Here is a 27,716-nt window from a genome sequence, read left to right as displayed (position 1 = left end):
GACAGACAGACTGAATGATAGGTAAAGTTTCTAGTTTCTAGTCTCTATTAAGGCTCGGTTAAGACATGCCACGTGTAAACAAATGCATAGCAGTGGTGGAAGGACGCAGATAAAGCAGGGTTCAAATGAGATCATGTGTAAATGTGGGTCCTCTGTGCTCTACATAGCAATTAGAGAGCGATGGAGGGACAAAGAGAAAAGCGGCAGTGAGAGATCATACAAGGGGTTCATAAGGGTGTGTTTGTGTCTGCGTGCATCCGAGGGGTGAGCAGGTTCAACAGGTCCCATGTTGGGAGGCTTGCGAGTGTTCAGGTGCTAGAATCCTATATCGGAGCCAGTGCTGACCGTGGGTCTATATCAAGAGCTGGATAGGGTTTCAGCCCCAGGCGGCGTTGGAGGATTATTCTGACAAAGACGGGTTCTGGCCAGCCTGAAATAACTGATCCAAAGTTGCTCTGACTTTGGTACACTAATGAAGAACAGAGGGAGGAGAGGGAAGGACGGAGGGGGATGCACCTCCTGCCCCTGAGATTTCCTTCCTGTCAGGAAGTTAAAAGAGGTGCTGTGAAACAGGAGAGTGTGTCAGGGGGGCATTCTGGGAAGCAGTGGAGAAAAGGAAAATGTCAGCACGCCAGAGTCTGCTGCTCCATGCATACCTGATCCTTGTACACCAGGGCGAACTGTGGGACACGAACGCATAACCCATCAGTTACGGGCAGAGATCTTTTATCTACAGGCTGATTTGAGCATTCTGGTCTCTTTCATAGTGAATAGGGGAAATATGGGAAATTATGCTCAGGGCCATGACTCTTTCTCCCCAGGGAGAGCACTGTAATGAACAAGCTGTCCTAAATGTCTGGGGAGCAGCTATAAGTGAACCTGCAGCTATGTAAAGTAACCGTAACTCTTGAGTTAATTCATCAGCACAAAGCTGTCAAAGCTCAGGCAACAGTTTCCAATTTCAGACTCCTCTCTCACATAGCCTGTCTGTGTGTGTGTGTGTTTGTGTGCGTGTGTGTGTGTGCGTGTGCGTGTGTGTGTGTGTGTGTGTGTGTGTGTGTGTGTGCGTGCGTGCGTGTGTGCGTGTGTGTGTGTGTGTGTGTGCGTGCGTGCGTGCGTGCGTGTGTGTGTGTGTATGTGTGTGTGTGTGTGTGCTCAGGTGTATATTGTAAGTATTTGTGTGTGTGTACATGTGCATAGGTGTTCCTTGTGTGTGTATATTGGATCAATGTCATGAAGACATGTCATGTGCTTTTCTTACATAACATGTGAATAAACAGTGAAATGTATCCAATAGACAACTCATGACAGTGACAGTGTCACTTGGTAAGTTAGAAACCTTATAAAGCACCCTTATAGTGCATTATCTTGTCAAATTTACACTGTAAATCATGGAATTTATTATCTATAAACCTACAGTCAGGTACCCTTAAATCAGTCATTTATGGATTATTGGATTACAGGTGTAACACAATGTTTGTTGATTAACAGCATATTTCAAATTTGCAGGAAGTTATCAGATCATGTCAAGTTATGTCTACATAATGGTTAGTATTTCCGTGGAAAAAGCAAACTCCGTCTTGTTATGGACAAACTGTATCAAAGACATCTTTGATAGACCAGATTATTTGTCTTCTATTGCCAAGCAACATGAAGTATTTCAAGAACATTTCTAACAATCTCAGACTGTTCTTGACAGTATACTCAGCAATCATGCATCACATTTTTGCTGTGAAAAGTTATGAAAGATGCAGTCCAACATTTTCAACCGCTGATGGTGTCGTCAGGGTTATCTTGACTTGTGCTTACAGACAAGTTGCATTGGGGAACTTTAAGATACCGAGTTTTTGTAGCTTGATAGTAAAAGTGTTTTCTTTTGCTGCAACAATTTTGCTAATTATATTTTTAAATGTGATGCTTGTGAGTCTGTGTATTTTTTGGAAGTGCAGTGCTAAATCGCTGTACTACCCCTCAAAATAAAACAAGGACAAGATTACATTTTACTTCTATACATATACAGTGGATCCTCTTAATTGTGACATCATATGTCCCTGGTCTTAATGTCTAAATAAGACAAAAATAAATTAATTTGGGTTAAGACTCAGATTATCACTCGTGGCTGTTCTTTTTGTCACTTTGACAGTATCACATGGATTTCCAATTACACCACATTGTAAAAGCGTATTATAATGTGGCACAAGCATACATCTAAGATTCACATACTAAAATAATACAGCAATATCCCTCATGGCGTTTAAAAATGAAATAAAATTAAAAAATGATCTAGCAGTCAAGAAGAATTGAGCAGAGTGAAGTGTGTTCCCATAGGTGGAAGTGGAGTTGCGGAGCCTCATCTTGTCTTCTACATCCTATTTATAGGCACAAAACTAGTGTGTTCTGTGGAAGCAAAGTATTCTGTTGTTCAGTGAATAATCTAAACATTTTCTTGTCCTCTAATGGTGAAAAATAATAATGTAGCTGATCTGAAGGCCTTTGAGCCAATGTGATTAAGGTCAACTATAAACACATAAACAGAAGTTAGCTGAGTTCACCGCTTACCTGACAGCAAAAGACACCAAAGCATATGCACTGTCGACAAATTAGGATTGCAGACATTTTTCTAAATTTTCAGATACAGCTTGGTCTACAGTTCTCAACCGTAAACATACTAAGGCATTTCAACAATGGATTATTCAAACCATCAAGGCAGTGAAGTCTGATCAACACAAGTCCCTCCGGGCTGAGAGTATTTCCACCTCGTGTCACTATTTGATTGAGATTGAGGTGTTTGGACGGTTTTCCAGGAGGATAATTGAATTGTCAGACAAAAGGTCATGTAATACAGTGCCCTACTTTTCAACACTTAAAAAGAATAATTATGTGACTCACACTGTATTGTTATGTGTGGCAAACCCTGTTCATCTGTTTCCTGCATGTTTGAAAACATGTTCAATGCAAATACTCAGTTCATCACTGCTATCGTTCAGAGCAAGGATTTGGTTCTAATAAAACCTTTGATTGGTCTGCCATCTAGTGGTTTCATGAAGTGCTGCAATTAAGTTCCTGATGAACCGCAGACAAAGAGTCCAAGAAATACACTTAGAACCAGAGAAAGTGTTAATGAAATCAGAGGAAACGTCACAGAATATCAAATGTGTTGGCATATCAATGTGAAATAAGATATGGTTAAAATAAACAAGAAAAACTGTTTGTTGTTGATGTGTTCACTGTCAATGGTTCATCTTTATGCTAGATAATTAAGATAAGATAAGATAAGATAATCCTTTATTAGTCCAGCGGGGAAATTTGCAGACTTACAACAGCGCAGAGTAAAGTGCACACAAGAGACATAGTAGAAGAAGACAAGCTAAAAAAAAAAAAAAAATAAAATAAAATAAAAATAAAAAATGAAAAATATAAATAAAATAAAACAAGTATTATAAATAAGCAATAAAAAAAAAACAGTAGAAAAAACAACAATAACTGAAATACTATATTTACAGACAGAGAAAAAAAACAACAACTATTTCAACTACTTTTAACTTTTTTAACTATTATTGCACAGTGTAATGTGTAATGTATTGCACAGGTTTTTATTGTCATGTTATTATTGTCATGTGGTCATGTGGTCTGCTGGGAGCAGAGCTGGTTGTGCAACCTGACAGCAGCAGGAAGGAAGGACCTGCGGTTGATTTACTCAGATGTGACCAAACATATGAATTAAACTGAATGTTGTTGGCCTGTGACAAAGTGAACTGCTAAATGAAAACGTTTTATTCATATCTGATGTTTGGTTCAAGAAATTTACAGCCAGGCGTAAGTTTTGGCTTTTTCATTGTCTTTAAAATCTAACAATTGAGCAAGCATCACAGACATTACCATAATCATTACATTACAGTCATTTTTTTTTTTTAAATCAATTAAATATAAAGTGATGATCAGCCTAAAAGCTAAATGACAGAGTGCTTTGTTAATGGAACAATGTTGAGGCCATCTGGGCTTTCTATCTGAGATAACACTTGTGTTAAAGTAGCATGATTTAATTAATTAATTTATTTACTGAAGGTCAGGGCCCAAGTTACTCATTTCACTGGTGATATAGTTGGTGTGAACAACCTCGGAGAAGTTTACATTCTGAACATTTTTAAAATAAATTAAGGGTGAAACATGATGTGTGTTGCTTAGGCTAATTAAAATAAAATAAAAAATACAAAAGGGATTCAGGGATTTTTTTGTCTTAGTTGAAAGGTAATTGAAAAAGGACGTTTCCACACTTCCACAGACCTTTATGTTGGAGAGTAAAAAAAGAGTTTGAAGGTTGGAGGGGTACATAAAAGAAAAATGGTATAGCAGATAAACAATACAATTGCTTTTACAATATTTTGAGGCCAATAATTGTGGCGACTTTTGGAGAGTCTTACCTTCTGTAAAGCAATGAAGCCGGGTAAAGGATAAAAGGGTAAAATATCGAATCAGATATAGGCTTACATGAATAATAAATGCAAGTTTTCTTTTGGAAAAGCAGGCTGGAAAAACACCACAGCTCTCTAACCTTGAGGTAACCTTAAGGACTCTGCTCATAGATTAGGGGTCTATTTCTGTCTTTTACTATCAAAACATTGCCAAGTGGGTCTCTGTAGAGCTTTAAGAGAGTAGAGTTATTTAAACACTACAGATTGAGAAAGAAAATGTGATGGTAACTTTTTGGCTCATAACTTGTTCAATCTTAACTACTGTTATATATAAGCAGGTTTGACTGCTGACGTCACGGACTCTTAAAGGAGACGTACGCCAGAGGAAGCTCGCCTGGCCGGAGGAGCGTCCTCTGGCGTACGTCTCCTTTAAGAGCCCATGACGTCACCAGTCAAACCTGCTCCGGCTGTCTGTCCGTCCGTCTGAAAGTGAGACTGTTTCTTCTGCTGTCGGAGTTCCCCCCCCTATCCCCTCCTGTTGTCTGTCTTTCCTTTGAGTGTTTACTTCGACCTTTTTTCCCACGTTATTAATTTCCAACCCCGAGTTCCGTGGACGATTTATGGGACGTTTTAGAAAAGTTGTCTCCGAGGAACCGGTGGACGGCAGACACCACCGGACATGGAGAAGCTAACCGATAGCTGAGTTGTTAGCCGAGAATCACGGGTCAAGCATAGGATCGAAGCTAGCATGCTAACAGCTAGCTAAGTTAGCATTTCTAATCGGCTAACCAAGTGACTTTGTCGGACTGCTGCCGGTGTCTGCTCGGGCCTCGAACATTGCGTCAGGCCAGAAGGATCCAGGAAGAAGACTGTCTGCGTTTTAAGGAGAAAAGAGGGGAAATAAAAGACACAAGTGTTCCTTAGAGAACATGCTGTCCAACGCACAGAACCAGCCGCTGTTCCCCTCCCCGGCGGGGCAGCAGAACCCGGCCCAGTTCCTCCCCTTCAGACCCTCCTTACAGATCAAGAAGAGTGCCATCACAGACGACTACAAGGTGACCAGCCAGGTGTTGGGGCTGGGCATCAATGGGAAGGTGCTGGAGATCTTCCAGAAGAAGACTGGAGACAAGTATGCACTGAAGGTAGGTTGATGAGAAGTGAGGCTCAATTATTGGCCTCAAAATATTGTGTTGTTTATCTGCTATACCATTGTTCTTTTATGTACCCCTCCAACCTTCAAACTCTTTTTTTACTCTCCAACATAAAGGTCTGTGGAAGTGTGGAAACGTCCTTTTTCAATTACCTTTCACTTAAGACAAAAAAATCCCTGAATCCCTTTTGTATTTTATTTTAATTACATTACATTACATTACATTACATTACAGTCATGTAGCAGACGCTTTTATCCAAAGCGACTTACAGGAAGTGTATTCAACATAGGTATTCAAGAGAACTACTAGTCACCAGAAGTCATCAGTGCATCTCCTTTCTTAAACAAGCATCTTAAAGCATAAACCAGAGCAAAAGTATAGTGCAGAGGCAGATTACTACGAAAACAATAATTGCAACAGACTAATACGAATATAGTAAGTGCTACAAACTACTACGAATAGGATAAGTGCAGTAAACAAATACAAATTCAATAAGTGCAGCGAACTGATACAAATACAGTAAGTGCAACAACTAATACGAGTGCACTAAGCCTAAGCAACACACATCATGTTTCACCCTTAATTTATTTTTAAAATGTTCAGAATGTAAACTTCTCCGAGGTTGTTCACACCAACTATATCACCAGTGAAATGAGTAACTTGGGCCCTGACCTTCAGTAAATAAATGAATTAAATCATGCTACTTTAACACAAGTGTTATCTCAGATAGAAAGCCCAGATGGCCTCAACATTGTTCCATTAACAAAGCACTCTGTCATTTAGCTTTTAGGCTGATCATCACTTAATATTTAAGTCTGATTGTTGAGTCTGAGTAGAAGTGAGGCACAGGAGATCTGGATACCCTGCAGGAAACCCGGCCCCTGTGTTTTAAACTGGAAGTTTGGTGTCAAAATGTTGATTTAATACAAACTATTACAAACCTTTTTGAGGTTCACACACATATATATAAGTAAAATAAAGCTGGAAAGGTTAGTAAAATAATTGATACGTTGATTGACAGAAGATTAATCAGCAACAAAAAAAAGGTCAATGTAACTTGCCTCTTTTAATGTGAACATTTGTTATTTTTTTCAATTGAATCAGGTTCCCTTTTACATTGTGGGTTTTTGGTCACCCACAATGTAAAAGGGAACGTCATTCAATTGAAAAAAATAACAAATGTTCACATTAAAAGAGGCAAGTTACATTGACCTTTTTTTTTTTGACGCTTTATAGACTGAGAAAGTTTCTTTTTGCTGATTTATCGCCTTATGAAGCTTGTGATAGTACTGTCCTACCAAAGGTTTACATTGTTTTTCATCCCTGGCCATGACTACTCACCAGATATTTGCTGATCAGTTATGAGCAGGTGATCTGTGATTGGATTACCTCATATATAGGATATAGGGGGTTTCTCCTTTTTCAAGTTGAGTCAAAGATACTGGATTTATTTTTCATGTGAACAATCAATTAATTTATAACAGGTACCCTGCCATCTCAGCTGTGATGTGCGGCCCCATAACACACATGTGGAGAGTCAAGAGCATGTGGCTGGACAGGTTATTTCATACATGACACCATTTCTCTCCCTGTGCAATAGTAGTTGTTTTGCGAATCATTCACCATTTAGTGTGACGAGAGAACACTGGGATGAGCATTTATAAGTTGGTAGTTTCAGGCCTCTGTTTATTCTCCGGATTTAAACTTAGACACTCTCCTGTGTCCTGTAAATTAGAAGACGCTTTGGGGCCTTGTGTAAAGTGATTCTGCCGTGTCAGTAATTGCATCTAAAGATCACTTTCTGTATCGGTCAATGATTGATAAAGGACAAACGTCACAACAGCTATCCAAAACATGACCCAGTGAAGCTATTTATTACTGCAGGTCAATTCAGTTAATTCTTATTCTTATTATTAGAAGGGATCGTAGTATCATTTTTTTTTTTTTTAGAATAGGTATTGCACACAATCACAATCGAATCATAGTCTGGGAACATCCGGTGTGGTTATTCAAACTGAAATTCAGTCTAAATAATCAGGTCACAGCGTTTTGCACTCAAGTGTGTGTTTGTTAAACATGACACACACACAATCATGCTCAAACCTGTTGGGTGTTGTGTCGTGTCGTGTCGTGTTGTATGTTATTGGAAGGCCATGTATAGTTGGTATTAAACATAGGAACTCAAGTTATGCAATCCGTTGTACGTTGCCAAGGGTCTTTCACAAAGCCGCTTTTGTTCAAATTGTATTTACATGATAAGAAACCGTATTAATGCTCAAGCCTGTCGAAAGTTACAGTTGGTAAAGATGTTGACATCAATTGTGACATCATGTTAAAGTTTCAGATAGACATGGACGCTGCACCCAAAGAGAGCTTTTGTCATTACCATCCAACCGCAGTTTGGTACAGCTCACTGAACTGTCAGCAATTCTAAGCGCCCCAAAATGTAATGACGCAACAGTGTGACCCTCAGGGTCTTTCTCAGGCGAGCAGTTAAACACCCTGACACGTCTCTTGAAATCCTTTGCAGGTAGCGACGAACCTAAGATTTCGTTTCATTTTCAATCCAGCTCAAATGACGGCACTGTTCAAGGCCACATTTAAACGGGAAGTAAAACCTTTCAAAAACATTTTCCTAATCATCCACCTGTTTCCTCGTTTTACAGTATAATTACAAAATAGTTTAGCTATTGTCTCTTGCAGCTTGGTTACTGTTTTACAGTGACATAACTAATTCCCTGTCCTGACTGACAACATACCATTATGAAATCCTCATCAGGGGCTTATCTGATTTGGCTGCACGATTATGATCATGATTTATATTGATCAATAATCAGATCACAATTAATAAGCAGAACTGTTCATTGATTCATGGGATACAATATTTTTACTGCATTTTCCCATTAAAAATACAGAGCAGAAAGGGTTTTAAAAAAACAACAACAATATGAATAAATGCAGGAATATTCACCCCCATGGTTGTTTTTTGCATGAAAAGCAGAAAGGATAAAACGGCAAGAAAAACAAAACAAATCCCATGTTGAGATTGAAGCAGAAGGAATATGCCACAATGTATTAGAGCTACATGAGAGTTACTGGAAATGTTACTTGAAATTTGTGCACTTCTCGGCTTACAACACAATGGCACAAAAGAATATTGGAGGTAAAAAATGTAGCGTTTGAGCTTCTGGACAGCTTCCCTTTCTAATATGGCATGTAATATGCTAGATACACTCATATCTTCTCATGCTGCTTTTAAACAGACTGTAACCAGAAAGATTGATGCCTTGACTGAATGAACTAATGTCCTTGTTGTTCCCTTTACTGACGTACGCTGAGTCAGCCCCATCTCATCTATTGAATTCATTAGGTTTGCAGTAGACGCCAGGATCATGAATCAGCCGGACTGGCCCAAGGTGACATCACCTTTTTGTAAAACTTTTACCTGTCCCTTGAACCAAGTTTTGTGCACACAGTGCAGCTGAATAATTTGTAACTCTAAGTGTTTGTCGGAGAGAGACTGAGGAAGAGAAATGGAGACACTAACATTTTGGAAGTACTAAAAACGCATATTTGACTTGTAATGCCATATGCTTGCTATAACCTGTCGCAGAGAATCAATACCTTTTTTGACTTTGTTAGAGACAAAGCTATTTGCCCTTCTGAGTTGATTGATCTTTGTCCTGCCACACGCATGCACTCTCTTAAAGCTGTGAGGCATCTGCTGGTATCGTCTTACACTGACTACATCTATATGCACACAAGAAACCAAGTTATTGACAGCAATCAGGTTAAGGCCACATTCTGACCAAAAATAGCACTGTGTTCAAAAGACGCAAAGGAGTGTGTTTGTGTGGCCGTGTAGCTACAGGATAGGGGTAAGAAGACGAAGCGAACGTCATTTTAAGACTTTGGTTGTTAGTGTGGTTAACAGTAAGATGATGCAGTTCACATTACGAGGCATTCTACGGGAATCTGCACGGTGTTGCTGGATAATGTTGCGTTCTTTTGCAGCAAAACTTGCGGCGTATATGTTATACTTTTTTTTTTTTTTTTTTTTTTTTGTGCAACACTTGTTTTCCAGACCTCCCCACTGTGCCAATACAGTGTTGTCATTGCAATTATTATTTTTTTAAGTGCAAAAATAATCGGTTTGAGGAAGTTGGAGAATACATTTGGCTATTCAGTTATGTACATTTTTGGCTCTTTTGGGTTCATTTCTTATTTTGTATTGCATAAAATGATTTGTCCCTCTTGGTTTAACTCTCTCTTAAAGCATACAGAGCTCCAGAATAACTTTCTTCCACTGTGAGCAACACAATGACCCCATAATCAACATGCAACTCAACAAATTTCATATTTCTTTCCTCTTTTGAGTGTATTACTGATAAATGATTTGGTACTAAAAAGAAAATTTACAGAAATAATAATGTGCTTTATTTTTAAGGTAAGTGCTTTAAGAGAAAATGCATCAACCCTTACAACACCCTCAAAGACTAGTTTTTGTCCTTTTTTAGGGGGTGACGGGATATTTAGGGGGAGAGAGCAGGTCAACAGAAGATGCCACATAGAAGTCGTACGCATCATCTGAAAGCTAGGGACCTTAAGATTAATTGAGTTGCAGCTCACTAGTGTACGTCAAATTGTTCAAGTCGTAAATCAGAAATAAATATTACTTAAAGAATTAATTGAAGTACATTTTGAAAGCTGAGAACATTATAATCGAAGTGTATATACTATGCTCACTTTAGTTTCATAGCTGATGGAAACTGCACAGAAACCCCCTTACTGTCAATATACCAAGGAAAGCCTTGCATCCTCTGAGTCGGCTAGTTCTGTAGTTTGTGGTAAAGTTTCACGAGGTTGTGATTATCGTAGAGGTGACAAAAGGTCAACGGTGACAGAACGTTAAAAAAAAAAAAAAAAATGGTCTGACTGTGAAATGGACCAAGATCATCACTAATTAATACAATTGGACTCATTGGATCCACAAGAGTCTCAGCTTTTCAGTCATACACAGTTTATGTAATTCCAAAAGCCTTGCAGAGACAGTTGGCGTATTTCAGCGGATTAAGGGAAATAATGCTTTTTTTTAAGCATAGACACCAAATAATAAAATAAAGTAATTCTGCAGTCGAGTCTGATGGGCAACTCCTGATTGATTGATTTTTACTTATTGAACTATGATTGTGATAAGATAAAGAGAATAAAAACTTTGCTAAAGGTAAACCTCTCAAGAACGACCATTATGAATGAGGTCTATTTTTCTATTTTTAAATTTAATGACAGCGGGGATTCAAGACTAATTTTCATGTCCTGTAGACCTCTACTCTGTAGTGGGAGAGAGCACATGGTTTTCTTTACATCACATTGTATGAACAGTTCTACTGTTGACTTTATAAACTCTCAGTATGACTTGACCTGTATGTTTCACTTTTAGTTGTGCTTTGAATTTCATTTCGATTGAATGCATCTTAGTCTCTGGTTTCTTATGAACAAGATGTTGAAGCTATCTGGTTCCTGCAGAAAGCTGATAATAACCCGTTTACTGTACATGTAAAGCCATTAAGACCAAGAGGTTGCAGCGATGCTAGCTTACAAAAAAATCAAATGTTTCAGTAATGGCCTAAAAGAAGTTTTGGAAAACTAATTCTAGTCTTTAAGCCAAGTTATGCCTCATCTGGAAAGGAACTCACTAAAATGTATGTCGTTAAGGTGATGTAATCATAGACAGAATGACTTGTCTTGGCACAACATTTTTTGAGTCGTTGAAGTTTCTCTGCCTATTATTTGGAAAAATGTGGAAGTCACTGTGGTTGAGTAAACACACCTGCTTAGGGTTGGTTATGAAAAAAGGAACTAGAAACATTTGTCAGTTAAAATGGAAGCTTTAACTTGTTTAATGGGTTTGGATATCTGAAATTTTCTTTTGGACTGCTCTGGAACAGAATAATCCAGATTTTTTCTAAATGGTGTGCTTAAACAAATGTGTCTTTCTATTGGAACCCAACATCCACAGAACATAAATCCTTCTGAATCTAGCAGTGAAACTGTCACGCCTGTATGATTTAAAGGTTTTATGCAGAAAGGACAAGCCAGGCCCATGTTTCAATCACGAGACGGTGAGAGGAAGGAAGGAAAAGGAGGGAGGGAGAGAGGAAGGAAGGAAGAGGTTCTCTGGAGGCCTTCTTTGAGTTATTTCTCTATCCCTTCTGTCTGACCGCTCCCTTATGAGAGACACATCTCTAAGACGCGTACCTACTCATTATTCCACCGTACCAGCTCTGGTATTCTCCTATTTACACTCTCACAAGAAATGTTCACGCTGAAATTTTTTTCTCACTTTGTATTTTATTACATAATGCACTCAACTCATTTTCGTGTGTTCAGATATAAAAGCTGTTGGCTGTCATTGTGATATTTTTCGCTTGCCAAGTTCACGCTATACGTGACAATATTAGCAATAGTGGCAGTTAATACAAAACAAACGTGGTCCTTACATTACACTATTGAGGACTATATGAACATTAAGCGAATATCTTTGGATTTTGCCATTTATTTAGCTATTTCCTGATATCTAACCGACAGAGATTTGTTTTAGAAAATAATCAATTAATTACTCAATAATTTAAATAATCATCAGCTGCAGTCTGAGAACATTTACTATTTGAACATTTACTATTTTTTATGATTCTATGTTGGTATCAATTAGCACATTCCTTGCCACAAATATCCAACCCTGTGTTGAGCAGGAGTCTTTAAGTTTAGTATATTATATTCATAAAATACTCCACATTTTTGTTTGAATCAAACGCTACAGAATTTGATTTTTACGAACTGGCACATTGGTCTACCGGAACTGCAAATAGATGTAGTGTGAATTAAGAAAGTCAAGACACTCACTCTGATTTCCATTTGTGAATGTGTCATCTAGGAAAGCCAAATTGATTTGCTAGATGTTGCACAACTGCGTGTGTGTGTGTGTGTGTGTGTGTGTGTGTGTGTGTGTGTATGTGTGTGTTTTAAAGAATAATGTGTACCTTTCTTCAAGGGAGAGTGGACTATCTATTTATTTGACCAGAAGTTACAGCAGTGTCCAGTGGAGTGCTTATGGTTAGTGGCGATAACTCAGTTATCAGTGAAGGGATCGGATTTGCAGCCTGTGGTGTTAAAGTCTATATTGCTTGACATTGTTATGGCAAAAGATGACCAATCCCTCGAAGCCATAAGATCTTGTTTCTCCTATCAGGTTATTTTGAAAACATTTGTTCGACATTTGTCACAAACAAACAGATTAGCTGCAGTATAAGCTCCTTTGGTAAACATGTATCTTGGTGTTGTAAGCTCCTTGGACATAATATGATTTACTGGTCTGTGATTGGGTGCAGCATCCTCCAACCCCCACGATTTGAACTCGTCTTTCTCTGTTTCCTCCCTGTCTGTAGGGGAAAGGTTTTTTTTTTTTTTTTGGAAGGATGTGGTATTGTAGTTGCGATAGATTGAACCAGAATTGATATCTCTGATACATAGTAATTTCCAAGCGGATGCAGCACTCTGCTATACTGACACAGCACTTATTTATGAATGGTTGTGGTTACTTCTTTAGATGGTCTTTCAACAGACATAACTTTCTTTTCACAACTGTACTGACGTTGGACTTATTCTCCACCAACTATTCTTTGTGTTTGCATTTTGTTCTGCTTCCTAATAAGGAAGCAAAATGGTTGGATAGTGCTGAATGGTGTTAACGGTAAAGGGAAGTGAATGTATTTCACTCATGAACTCCAGAGTTCATTCATTGAACGTGCTACACATGCACTCTGTTGCTATTGTATGAATATTAGCCTAAAGACCTAAAAACACTCATTTGAAGCCAAATTTGTTCAGTCCTAATTGTTCAATTTTAAATTTGTCATAGATCTATTTTATGTTGATCCCCTCATTCATTTGTTTTAATTGTGGTGTCTTTAAATTCTTACATAATGGAAAAGACAAAGGGACACATCTTTATTGTAAAGGAATGGGGAAATAAGCGTACTTGCTTTCTTGCCGAGATTTAAATTGAAGGTCTGAAATTCGGTTTCGTCACTGTGGGAGATCACTGAACATTTCAATGGCCACCACGTTTTCTTTCTCTTACCACTTCTGAAATCTATGTAAAATGCTTAGTCAATGGTGCAGTAGACCGTAGAAATATTGAATATATCATGTAACCATTAATCCCTGTCTGTTTTTAACAGGAATCGCTTTTAAAAAAATATTTTTAGTAAAAGTAAACGCTGCCAATGTTTGCAGGCGACCAGAAATTTTCACTCGCGTACCAATGCAAACATTTACTCTGTATTTGGCAGATGGCAAGTGCTAATTTCATTCCATTGTTAGATGAGAGAAGATGGATATCACTGTAAGGTGAATCACTGTATGGTAAATATTAGGCTGAGCCAGCAGCTTGTTAGCTTAGCATAAAGACAGGTAGAAACAGGAAGCCTCTGAAAAGGTAACAAAATCTGCCTATCAGCAACTCTAAAGCTCACTAATTAACACGTTATATGTATTTTGTGTAATCAGTACAAAAACTGAAGTTTAAAATAATCTGCTAAATTTGTGTGCGGGTTCATTTGCAAACAGTGTTGGCCGGGATCAGTAACTTCCTGAAGTCTTCACTGGTTGCCTGGCAACTGTTCTATATTGCACTTCTCTAGTTTTATGTAGTCTGTCTGAAAACGTACTCAGTGTATTTGCACATGTACACACACAAACACACAAACGCAAATGAGTTATCAAAGGGACACATCACAGGCTGAAAGCATTAATTCTCGCCATTTAAAATCTGATGATAAAACAGTCTATTTGTATTTATGCAGTGTAGCCACACGTATCATCTGTTGCATCAGGGACAGCAGGAGGGGATTCACGATATGAATCATGAGGCGTCAGAGGGGAGGAGTTAGTGAAACCTGCTCAAAGAGAGGAATAGAGGTAGAGGCTGTCGAAAAATCTGCCAAATGCCTTTTAGTCTGTCATTCATTTAGTTAGTGACAATGATCTGTTAATTATCCCCATGTGCCTTTGTCTATCGCAACCCTGCTGTTCCTCTTACTAGACTCTATGCCATCTCATTCTTTGTGTCCCTGCAGTTCTCCCAGCCTGTATCAGGAAGTGAGACAGCTGTGTCTGTGTGTCATACAGATGACATACTCTCTCACTTCCTCCCACTTGTCAGCCACGCATTTGTATTAATGAATGTGTGTTGTGTACAGGGACACCTGCTGGCTGAAAATACTCGCCTGCAAGCTCGCTATCTGTCTTGAGAGGTGGGATGGCCGTTACTCACAGAACTGGTGGAGCTTTAATCTGATTTATGATATCTTCAAAACCTGGAGAAGTCCTTTTTAGGACATAAACATTTTGTCTGTCAAAGGTGTGTTCAAACTGAATGTGAAACAATCCGGGTTCTCCAGCTTCCTCCCACAGTCCAAAGACATGCAGCTTAGGTGTTCAAATTGCAGAAGTGGCATGATTGACAGCTGGACTGTACAGACATTAAGTGTGGCTAACTAGAAAAGTGTGCACCAACTGTTCTGTGTAGTTCAAGCTAGGACTGACTTATCAGGAGCTCAATTACTTTATTTTCCTACAGTCTCTTGAAGATTAGTCATACAACGTTTTATACAGAACAAGTTTTTCGGTAAAATTTCAACTTGTTTGGATGCGTCATCGCCTATTGTGCAAAATTCAGGCCTTTTTTTTGTCAACCTGTGCCTTCGCATAGTTTTTATATGCAATCGCGCCGACTCTAGCTTTCATATACACAGAAGCCCACTGTTTACAATTAAAATTTACAAAAAAAATAACCTTTTTGTAACGACATAAAACAGTGCAGTTGTTTATAGGCATTACATACACACACTCACACATGATTAATAATGGTTCGCACACACATGGATATCTGATGGTCCTGTGAGGCAAAGCAGATGTCTTTAATCAGATCATGTCCTATTGACACACAAACATGTTTGTGGCTTCACTGAGCGCACAATGAGCAAGTCACACACACACACACACACACACACACACACACACACACACACACACACACACACACACACACACACACACAGACACCACTTCTGCTATATTGTTGTTTAACCCTTTTTGTCAGGTTAAAGAGGCTTTTCTGATTGAGCCAAGCTTAACCTGTCACCCCTCAATAATCTCTACTCCACAGAATTTCACTGCCCCCATCACCCTCAGTGGAATATTTTTCTCTTTTTTCCCTCATATCAACCCTGGACTTTTCCTTGGTTCTTGACGAGTGGCAGGTGGAGGATGGGTGCTTCTTCAGCTTGTCCCCATCCCGCCCTCCCACAGTCCAGCCCCGGGCTCGGGAGCTTTTGTGTTGTCTTGAGGAAGTGTATTGTTCGCCCATCTGCCCCCTCGTCGCCCTCTTTCTCTATAACCTTCACTGTTTACCCTCAAAGGGCCAACGGCAGATGGGGGGGCTATGCATTCACAGAAACACCAGCAGAGAGGTGACGGGGGTGTGTGTTCTCATGTGCGTATACTATTGCGCATGTGTTAGGAAGATGGTGTGAAGTCTTTGTTTCTGCTATATTTAGATATGCTAATGTTAGTTTTGGCACATGATTCTTGTTTACAGGACATGTAATATCTATCTTTTAGTTCCTTTTGACAGTGTGGCATCAGGGCGATGACAGTTACACACCAGGGTAAAAAACTGACACACGTGTACATTACATACCATTATTAAGTAGCAAGTGATGTAGACAGTGTTGCAGTGGGTGCAAAGACCTAAAGGCTAGTAGTGGCTAGCAACAATTTAGAAGCTATAACGTTTTCATTGAAATTCAAAACAGACGATACTTATTGTTTGTTGATTTGTGGCTTTAAATGAACGAGTAAAAGAAACCCAATGTGCAATAGGACATTTTAAAAGTACTAACCATCCTGTCTTGCCCCCACATGGACCCGATGTGTTGCTGTTGCTGCTTTGTTGGCATCCCTGATGTAGTCAGGCAGGCACTATCTATAAGGTAGTGGCGATAACAATACTCTGAAACAAGAAAATATTTATTTAATTTAAATAAGGCTTTAGTCTCTTGTTTTTGGATTCATCAGGATTTTGTATGTCCAGAATGTTGGAAACATCTGTAGTTTTTAGTGCAAAACAAGTTGAGCTAGTAACACGTTTGGATCTTTGTTACTGTTCTAAGGATAGATGGGGACAGACACTACGGCAACTGCGTGTTCTATTCTCGTTATATATATTTTTACAACTTGAAGGAATGTGGGAAAAGTCTTGAATATCATTTGATCTACCTTAATCACAAAATAGCCCCAAATACAGCAACACTAATAGTGAGCCAGACGGGCTGAAATGAAAGGGAGGCGGATCTGAGAGGATAGCTTGACCTGTATGACCTTTTTGGTGAGGCTCCTTGCTGGCAGGTGAAAAGAAACTGCTAGCAACATACAAGTGTCACAGAGGTATCACATGTCCATCGACCCATGGATGGACATGTGATACCTGTAAAAATGAAAAAAGTGAAATGTAGGTTATATAAAGCAATAATGAGGGGTTAAACATATTTTGCAAAACTACACAGCACAATTGTCTGTTCAGTTCAGACATTGTTTACGCATTTCCAACCTCCGCAACTTCAAACGGAATTCAGTTTCTATGACGTTAACAACAAGTTTCACATCATTGATCAAACAAGAGAAATCCAAGTTTCATACATTGCTTTAGATTTTTATCATGATTGGCAAAGTTCATTTTCTTTCTCTACATTGGTGCGCCACACAGTTTACCAGCAATAGACGTCATGGAGCTATTTTGTACTGTAATATGACTATTTTAGAATTTAAAAATAGACATTTATTTTGGAATATATGTTTAAACTTTAAAAAATCATCTGTAGCGGAAGTGGATCTGCCTCCCAGTAATAAAACTAAATCGTCTGCCTATAAACTGATTATCACATTAACAATACAACATGATTTTGGGGGACAGATTCATTGTCAAAATAATTTTAAATGACCTATTTCGTGTTGTCACCATTTTTGCATTTGATGTTTCGTCAGTGGATTATAGAGAGTGAAAGTGTCGAAGGATCACAGTGCAATTCTTTCCAATGCCTGATGTTTTGTGTACGAAGGGTCATGAGTCTTTTGGGGAGTTTTTCACTCTGCTGTGACGCAGAAAGTAAGTCCCACCCTTGTTTGTTTTGTCCCAAAGGGTGGTTGAACTGCGCTGTGTGTTCACTGTTGAAATATAGCAGAGAGTAGAGCAATACACACTAGGCCATTTCAACTCCTCCTGGTAACAATATTAGTTATTTTTTTTTAATCCAGTCACACCCCTCAAATCCTTGTTTCTCACCTGAACAATTTATCTATTTTGTAAGATACCAATACAGGCAAACCCTAGTCATGGTTTGAATATGAGTAACGGCAACGTTATCACTCAGAATAAAAGTAGAAAAGTAGAAACTTATTGTTGTCGCTTGTCTTTCCTGTCTATTCACCAGTCTTGTATTTCTTGGGGAGTTTCTTTCCTATTATGGTAATGTCTTTTTCTTTCTGAGGTTGTTTACTTAAATTTGAAATTTCATTTTATATATTGCGATTATTCATTGCCTTCACTTACAAACATAATAACAAACAAAGACAAAGTCACCTGAGGACGGTGGACGCCGTATCAGTTTCACTAACTAACATGGATGTTATCAAAAGGAATCTAAATCACTTGTAAAGGAATAATTGTAATGAAACTTTGGAAATGGGTCACAACAACAAACTACCTCAGTTTATGGCAGACTCATCAAAAGTCTTTTTAGGTCTAGGGGCGGGGTGGATAAAAGTCGGTAGCCAATACATCATCTGAAGGCTGGGAACCTGAACATTAATTTGAGATGCAGCTCTGCACTGTCAAGTTGTTTTAGTTATAAATTATAAATAAAAATGTATTAATTTATTGTGAAAGTGTACAAGGGCTTAGAATATTATGATGGAAGTAAATGATTGCTATTCCCGTGCTCACTATATTTGTTTCACAGATTTAATGCTAAATTAAACTCGAGAATGAATAAAAATGATCAAAAATCCCAAAGACATCGAAAAATGAATGCTGTGATTTGGTATCAAAACGTTTGACATTTGGCAATTTCTGTAAGAATTGCATTTTTTTGGGTGATTGGATGGCGACTTTCTCGTCTGGAAAGTTCTCAGAAATCACCTTATTGAAAATATAGCGCAGAACCATACAATCCTACAAAATTTTGTTGGTTGAAGTGTGTTATGGTTGAACTGGGTTAAGAACATGATATAACAACAGGCTAGAGCAAGGTGTAGGAGTCGAGCCACAGCAGTCAGTGCATTCACATACACATACAGTCAGCTTTCTACAGTTACCGGATTTCCTGAATATCATCTTGTGAAAAACCTGGTTTCCCTAATCAGGGTAGGTCATTTGGAAAACCTGATATCCCCATTTAGGTAACTCCTGGAGAATGCTGATTTGTATATGTAGGTTTCAAAGGATTTTCCCATGTGCATATGTGCATGAAAAAGACTTCTCAGACAGAGAAAGCATAGCTGTGACAGCGGGGCAATAAGATGTACATCCTTGTCCCTTTTTAAAATATTTGCATCCAAAGTTCAACAAGAACTGAGACAAAGATGCCTCCAAAAGTATAAATGAGTCCTGTTCCAACACTGACTATTTACAATCAACCACAGCTTTGCCTGTCCTCTCACTGTGCCTTCAGCCCTCCGACACACATACTGAACTAACAGAATCAGTGTCTTTTATCACTAATCGTTATATTAGGGGAAGCAATACTCTCAAAAGTAAGGTGCTAGGAGAGAAATATTGCTGATACTACTGATTTACAGCTTTACATACTGACAGTTTTGTGTGCCAGGACAGACGGCAGACTGGATACTCTGGCTCCACTGGAACGAAGCCCACTGTTGTGTTGTGACTGTGGGCAGTGTTGGAATGTAATACAGCACGAGATAGACAGACGATGGTTCATTGTCAGCGCTACAAGGCTGAATTCTTTCCATTGACTGACAAGGATATTTTAGGGTTTAGGTTACGACTTTTACTTCCTCTAGATAGTCAAGTTTGATCGTCTTCTCAGCACTCCACCAGGGCCGTAGGTATTGTATCGCCTATCGTATAATTAAAACTATAAACAAAAACACTAGCACTCCATATCTCCGCCAGGAGGGTTATGGGATTGAACTTGAGTGTGCAAGCACCTCTGTGACTGTCCAATGCTAATCTTGCATTCTCAAAGAAAACTGCATAACATATTTGGGGGGCCATTGATGGCTGCATGTTCAAAGGCCTCTCTTGGTGGCCCTGACTAAGAGTTTCTCAGCTAACAGAATTACTGTTACATACACTGCTCAGTACAACGCCGCCACTCAAGTAGGCAGACCACCCGGTGAGTTCAATTTTGTTATTGACAAGATTGTATGAAATTTGTTATAGAACGATTTTGAGCCAATTGACTGCATACATCAAAGCTTGTTTCTGAATTTAAATGAAGTGTGTTTTGTGACGCCTTACAGCCCATTGGTGTCTCGATGGGGGGTTATCCAACTCTGGGTTGTATTTGGTCAATCAAACAACAAACACCTGGCAGAGATCTGCAGTGCTCCTTTTATAGTTTAACATTAAATTGCCTATACATCACAACTTTTACTCATGAAGTATAGCTGCTGTACTGAAAAGTTGTAAAAATCTACAATGAGTGAGTTCATTCATACCTATCCTTATCCAATTATTTATGATTTGATATCTCCTTTTGCAAAGGAAAACAAGTGTGGCCTCAGCTTTTTGCTTGACAAGTAAATAACACCAAAAAAGTAAGATGGTAGTCCCAAAAACTATGGAATATTGCATGCAAAATATGTCATAATGGGTCATTAACGGCTGGTTTTGTACATATCATTTCTAAACTTATGAGCATTGTCATTTGTTCATTCTGTTTTGTCTCATGACATAAACTGGGAAAAAGTTTGCTGTTCAAAGTTTATCACCAACAAAACAAAACAAAACATACAACAAATAAGGGTTATGGCATGAAAATACTTTTAAATAAGATTTACATTAAATTATCATACTTCTTAACTAGAATAAATAAATTACATTTGTCTTTCCTGAAATCATATCTAACAGAATTAACAACTGTGTGAACTGATAATGTCAAATGATCAAGCCTTTTTGTATTTTCCTAGCTGTTAACCATGGTGATCAACATAATAACATTGATTTCCAGGGGCAAAAAAACACGATACACACACAAAATGACCAAAAGGTACCATAACTCCAGGGTTGCTGAGTGTCCTTGAGCAGCAGATTAAATTTCTAAGTGTTTCAGAAATAATTCTCTGCAACTAAACGTCTAGCTGGACTTCCTGGATTAGGGTGTCGAGTAGTTGACATTTTACTGTTTTGGGATTTATAACGTAGCAACAATGAATAAATGAATTAATATATTATGACACAACATTGTTTTCAATTCCAGGTGCATTTGTTGAATGGTGTGTTGACATAGCGACGCACAAAGAGGGTGCTACAATCACACAAGACTGGAGTGGAAAAAAACTTATTATTACTACATCTTTTCAACATTCTGCCAGCTGATGGCAGCACTGTACTTAATAGAGGCAGTCAGTTTGTCCACATCTTTCCTGGTACATACAGAGTTTATGTCACACTTCATTAATCCCATAGATGATTACCTGGGGTCCAGTTCTCTCACTCTGCCCATTCATTCTTATGTGAAGCAAATGGGCAATCAAACAGTATTGGTAACTTGTAGTATATTTTATAATTGAACTGTTTTATATTTGATGTTTACCGGCCTCACCCTCCTTGTCTCTGACCTTCTGTCCAGATGCTGCAGGATTGTGCCAAGGCCCGTAGGGAGGTGGAGCTGCACTGGAGGGCTTCTCCCTGTGCCAACATTGTGCGCATCATTGATGTCTATGAGAACCTCTATCAGGGCAGGAAGTGTCTGCTTATTGTCATGGAGTGGTGAGTGCACAGTCTTGGTGTCATACACACTAAATACCTATCCTTGTTTAGTGTTGAATAAAATTTATGCAGATAATTACTTTTGAGTGCATTTTCAGCGGATACATTTGTGTTTGTCATAGAGACGCACCGACAGCAATACTGATTAAAATAGCTGAAATAGTTGGTGACAATTGGTCGCTCTTATATTGGATACCATTATTTTTGACAAATAACAATTCAGTACATTTATATCTATGTATTATTTTGATACATTTTGTTTTACAAAGTGAGGAAAGCAATCTTCAAGTCAAGCCTGATGTTGCCTCACACATTAAAGATTGTTCCCAGTCACATCCACACAGTGAGGCCTACAGCTTATTAACTAAACACTGGTATCGCATAGGTTTTCTGGGGATGGACCGATACCCGAAGCCCAGCTATCGGGACTGACAGCACGCTGCAAGCACACACAAGTCATTAGTGGTCCATCTTTGGTAGGTCTTTTGATAAAATGCCGCTTAATATGCAAACACAAAGATTTGACGGAGATGAATTAAAATGAAATTGATTTTAATAGAGCAGAGGCGTAAGGGGTTAGCTTTGGAATTTATTGTTGGAGCATCTGAGCTGTGGTTCTGGTGATTTGCATGTGAAAGGTAGTTAGTGGTCCATTTTAAAGTGGTCCAAAAAAAAGTTACATTTTTATAACTGTATTTTTGATATGTTAAAAAACTGTACAGGATTTCATCGATTTATTTCTAGTAAAAAAAATAAAGAATAATCGATCAGTGTTTTTGCGCTGGTTTACAAGTGAGATGCCCCCACAGTAATGACGGCTAGTTAGTGTCAACCTTCAACTAAGGCTGGGAATCTCTAGCCACCTTTATAACAATGCATTTATAGAACGATTATCGATTCATCTTGATCGATCAACATTTTGTATTTCTATACATTCTTTTTTTAAATGCTAAAAAACCAGCATATTTGTTACGATTCGTAATAAAAAAAACAGATGAATTTACTTCCATTATCTTTTATCATTTCAATGTGAGTAACAAACAGAAGAGAGGGTTACATTTCCCAACATATTGCCCAGCATTGCAAAGAGAACCAACAAGAAAAGAAATTCAATTGTGCTTGTAACAGCATCCTTGAAGTATCAACACAGACTTAAGCATGTTCTTAATCACTTGACATAAAAAGGTTCCCCTATTCACAAATAAATACTATAGACTTCTCTTGAAACAATCCTGGGCAATAAGCATTCTTTACCAGCTCTATTACAAACCGCTTCCTCTGAAACATGTGGTAGAACAATAAGATGGCACAAGATTCTGTGGCAACGGATGTCTAGCATAGCCTTTTATTTCTATCCTACCCACGTTCCACAGCGATTCCATGACTTTAGCTTTGGTTTTCTTGTAGAGTGTGAGTATCGCTGTGTTTGTTAATATCATAAAGATGGAATGTTATATCTCGGTTCCAAAGTGTGCAACTTCGCACAAAAGCTCTGGTTCCCAATAACTGAATAGGGCCGCAAAACTTTGACAATAAAAGTTGCAATGTGCTTTGTGATTCTCTTCACCCTTTCCGAGTTTGGCGTAAGAAGAGGCCAAATGCTTCCATATGCTGTCTTTTAAGCCAAGGATGCCGGTCGGATTATATCCATATTATGCTGCTCATGCTCAGCCACCCTCACCAAATCTCTCTGCTAGTATTTAGCCAAGTTTAGAATATAAACAAGAGGCACGTTTTTGTTTTAAGTCCGTTGCGTTCAGGTGCAGCTGTAAGGAACGGACTGCCTGGTGTCTCATAACTGTTTCTGGTGATCCTAATGTTGAGAAGTGAGTTTTAAATTTATGATAATTGAGTTTTCTGCCTCGACACATAATCTTTCAAGAGAGAATTGCGATGCATCTAAGGAACTATTCCCCACCACCTTCAACCTGGATGTGTCTAGTGCAGTGCCTGTTTGTGCCTATAGCTTGTGTTGCTGCTTTTGTCAGGGCGCGCTGCCTGTTCGTTGACCGTGGCCATTCGGAATGCATGCTTCTTCGGAGCGGTTTGTTGGCTCACAGGACGTGCTGCAGGGAAAAAATGTAGTGCAGTGTTTACCATAGGATTTTGTGAGACTGCAGTGGGTTGGTCTCGGACCCCCTTTAGGGGGTGTCCTGGGGGACATTTACACACACATAGTGCTGGTATAATATATCAGCTTTATAGTTATATGATTTAAATGGGCCAATATATTCCCATTCCCAATTCCATGTAAAATTGCAGTCTGCAGTTTCCAGACTTGGGAAATGCATGTTCAAGAAAGCCTAGGTATCTTATCTTCTCAATTGCTCTAAGCTCATTTTAGCCGGGTCAATTATTGTAAATCTGTATGACCTTAGTAGAAAATGGCCCATTTCTTCTAAATGAGCGTGGTACCTTTTCCTCGCCTTTCTATTTCCACCTTGCAGCACATTAAAACCACCAAACCCCGAACAACTTTTCACACGTGCAATTATAAAGTGTGGTTACTCTCTAGGGCGGAGGTAGTGGTCCTGTCTGCCTACACACTCGCACTAAAATGCTTCAGGCGATGACTAATTTCGCTGAAGAAAGGATCGGCATGAAATGGCAAAAAAGGATAAGTTATTCTTCTGATGAAACTCAAATATTTCCTTGCATATCAATCAGCAGAAGGTTGTGAGATCTAGCTATTCAGTGTGCTTGCCTTCTGACGCTGCAGAAATCAGAGTCAGTCTTATGACCTATATTCTGCTGTTCAAGTATTCTCCCATGTTTTGTGAAGGGTCACTATATCAAGTCTTCTTGATCATTTAGGAAATTCAGTGATGGTCCTTCATTATGATGAAAATGGGCATTTAATTTGAATGCCAATCACACGTACACCATACATGGAGACTCAAATACTCCATAGAACACCACATTTGTGCCAGAAAATAGTCCCCAACAAATACACCATTCACTCTTGTTTGAAGTATGTTTGCTTAAAAACTACTATGCACAGCTGTTTTAGTAAATTATTTAGCCTTTTTCTTTTTTTTAATTGAAAGTATATTTTGCGACCTGTTTTTAAAGATTTATGTAATCAAATAGGCTTGGGTCTGAGAGCCACAGACATGCATGGAAAGTCAAAGTATTGAGAGAAGTTGTTCTGTTTCTGTTTTTTTCTTTCTCAAAGTTGTTCTATTGATATCAGCGAGTGCATCTCATTGTCGCCACTGGCGTGCTGTCTTCAAACTGAAACTGTGTAAGGGTGTAACAGGGTTTCTGCTGTGATGGTGTAAGATGTGTGCTATTAGTACTCACTATATACAATAAGTATCTGTTCTGCTGAGAATTCAAACTCAACATTTTCAGAAAAACAGTTAAAGAGACCTCAAGTTATTCTTTTGACCACATAGGAAAATGTCAGACCAGTGTGAACATTTGCCTCACTGCTTGAGGTTTCTCACGTTGAATTATTTTAATATCAAAATACGGTGGATGGGGATACTGTCTGTTTGTCAGCCCGCCAAATGTGAATGTGAGTGATAGATTTTGAGAGTGTGCTGTGGTTTAGCAGGGCTGTCCCACAGCTCTAAGTCTACGGGCCCCGTTAACTCATGCACGCCTGGAGAATCGGTCTGTGCGCTCATGCACATGTAGTCACTCGCACTCAAAAATTGGCATTGATCATTGGACCTGAAACTCACAGTCATACTGAGCAAAAAGATTAAATGAAACTTAATGCATCGAGTTGGATTTCTCATACTCTGCCTCATGCATATTGAATTCAACCATTAGCTTTGTATTTGACAGAACCAGTAAGGTTTTCTGTAATTGTTAGTCTTGAATGTGTCTGTACTTGGGTGTAAGTACCTGTGTTGGTAAAAATGTGCTTGGTCTTTTCATGTATCAGGTAAAACTGGGTAATGGTCCAAGTATTCTAGTAATGAGCCATGCTGTTGTCAGTAGATAGAATCCTCTGAATAAAATAACTAAAAAGTGCAAACACAGCTTTCAGAGGCCCCTCTTAATTTCCTAACTAAAATGTCATTAGGATTGAACAGTCCAGTACACCAGACTGGTACAAAGGTACATGTATTAAACCATAACTATTCTAGGTAATATATTTTGAGAAAATAAATGAAAATACAAAGGTTATCAGATGGCAAAATGACTGTACAGTACTGGAAATTATTGTTTTCCTGCTTCCTCTAGAACATTTGTAGAATTTTGCTTTCCATGTTCTCTCATTTCCAAAACACGACACGTTGATACTTCACACACACACACACACGTGATGTTTTTGCTGAAACTGTGAAATGGTGAACTCCTGTGCACCTGTTTCATAGTTCACTGGTTGATTGTAAAGCCGTATTAGTCATTCACAGACTAAAGGTTTATACTGGACCATTGGAAAACAAGGGGGAATTTAGATTGTAATGTGTCTTTTTTTTTTTTTTTTTAGCTCCTGCTGTGTAGAGTTTTTAATAACTAATAGAACTAATATTTATATGCGAAAGGTGTGAAGAAGTGGTTCAGTTGGTTTTATAGAGTGTGTCGCCTGCGTTGATCATCCAACAGACCACAGACCAGCTCTACCAGCAAACCAGGAAGCGTAAATGTGAAAAAATAATAACTTTCATAACAGTGGGCTATGTCTCACACAGCCACCCTGAATCCCACAATAATGATAAATCATGTGTCATGATATGCAGTTATTTTGGACTTGTTCGTTATATTGACTTATATTGAGTCATACAGGAGGTAAAGCGGCATTTTTTTTTTTAGTTTTGTCATGCCCTTTTCTGCTCATTAGTTTTAGTACTGAGAAATAATGCTGCTGAGGTCAATTTCTCTTCAGTGTGTCATTTCTTACTCATGGATCACACCTCCATGACTGGCTTGCTGTCTCTGTCGAGCAATCACACATGATGTCCTTTTGATGTGACCAGATTTGATGAAGTGACCTGTCAATGCAAAGGTGTGCTTGTTGGCTCTGGTTGATCCATGAGTGAATTTTTGGGACCGATTTCACGTGTACCGAAGGTTCAAAATCATATCCAAATGAGGCAAGAAACAAGGTTGAGGTTAGAATGAGAACCTCCGAATGTTCTCTGCTTACTAGGGATTTAGAAATATATAGATAAAAACACAGATATTATACAGCCCTTAGAAGCCAGATCCTGACCTCAACTTCACTACACTTTTCTTTTGCAGCATGGATGGTGGTGAGCTTTTTAGTCGAATCCAGGACAGAGGAGATCAGGCCTTCACAGAGAGAGGTAATTAACTTATGCTGACTCAAAACAATCAGAGCATTTCTTACAATACTGCTGTATTTTATTACATGATTGCATAGCACACTGGTTCAGACATTAAACTGCATCCACACAGATATATAAACATGTCACATACTGGCACCTGCTGAATAGGAAGTTCATGATTACGATCCACAACGTCATGCAACCCTTATTGGTGTCTTTTACATTTGCTGCTACTGGCACAGTGTTGAGATATATATGCCCAGTACGTCCACTAGTTAATCAGTCACTTTAAATTTCTGTTGAAAGAGCTGTTTTTTTTCTCTCTTTACTATAGAGGCATCTGACATAATGAAAAGCATAGGAGAGGCAATTCAGTTCCTGCATGCAATCAACATTGCACACAGAGACGTCAAGGTTTGTATCACGACTTTTCATTATCTCACTGCTTAATAAGAAATGTCCTTGCTCTTCACTGTGAAATTAGAGCAATCTGAGAGGAGGAGATCAAAGGATGACTTACACAGCTGCAGTAAATCAACATAACCCTTGTTTTTTTGGTCTGGCCTGCTTCCCGTATCCTCCCTGCAGCCAGAGAATTTACTGTATTCCACGAAGAGGCCCAATGCCCTGCTCAAACTCACAGATTTCGGCTTCGCCAAAGAGACCACTTCACACAACTCTTTAGCTACTCCATGCTACACACCCTACTATGTTGGTAAGGATCTGCTTCTGTGTGCACTCTCATTCGCTTCACTCAATTGATTATAATAAACAGTTAAATTGATAGATATTACATTTCTTTCCCCTTCTATTCCTTGCTTTCTGTCTGCAG

At 38.7% G+C, this 27,716-nt stretch overlaps 1 protein-coding gene across 1 annotated transcript in view; it reads left to right on the top strand.

The window, feature by feature from the left end:
* Positions 1-4,817: 4,817 nt before the first annotated feature.
* The window catches only part of mapkapk2a (MAPK activated protein kinase 2a), a 28,146-nt gene continuing 5,247 nt past the window's right edge, over positions 4,818-27,716 (top strand). The window contains exons 1-5 of the mRNA XM_054616557.1: positions 4,818-5,554; positions 21,499-21,638; positions 26,838-26,902; positions 27,219-27,298; positions 27,473-27,599. Coding sequence (XP_054472532.1) covers positions 5,342-5,554; positions 21,499-21,638; positions 26,838-26,902; positions 27,219-27,298; positions 27,473-27,599 — 625 coding nt within the window. The 5' untranslated portion in view covers positions 4,818-5,341. The remainder of the gene's footprint in view (positions 5,555-21,498; positions 21,639-26,837; positions 26,903-27,218; positions 27,299-27,472; positions 27,600-27,716) is intronic.

This window comes from Anoplopoma fimbria, chromosome 17 (genome assembly GCF_027596085.1).
Source record: "Anoplopoma fimbria isolate UVic2021 breed Golden Eagle Sablefish chromosome 17, Afim_UVic_2022, whole genome shotgun sequence".
NCBI classification, from domain to species: domain Eukaryota; kingdom Metazoa; phylum Chordata; class Actinopteri; order Perciformes; family Anoplopomatidae; genus Anoplopoma; species Anoplopoma fimbria.
This window is presented reverse-complemented; position numbering and strand designations above follow the sequence as displayed.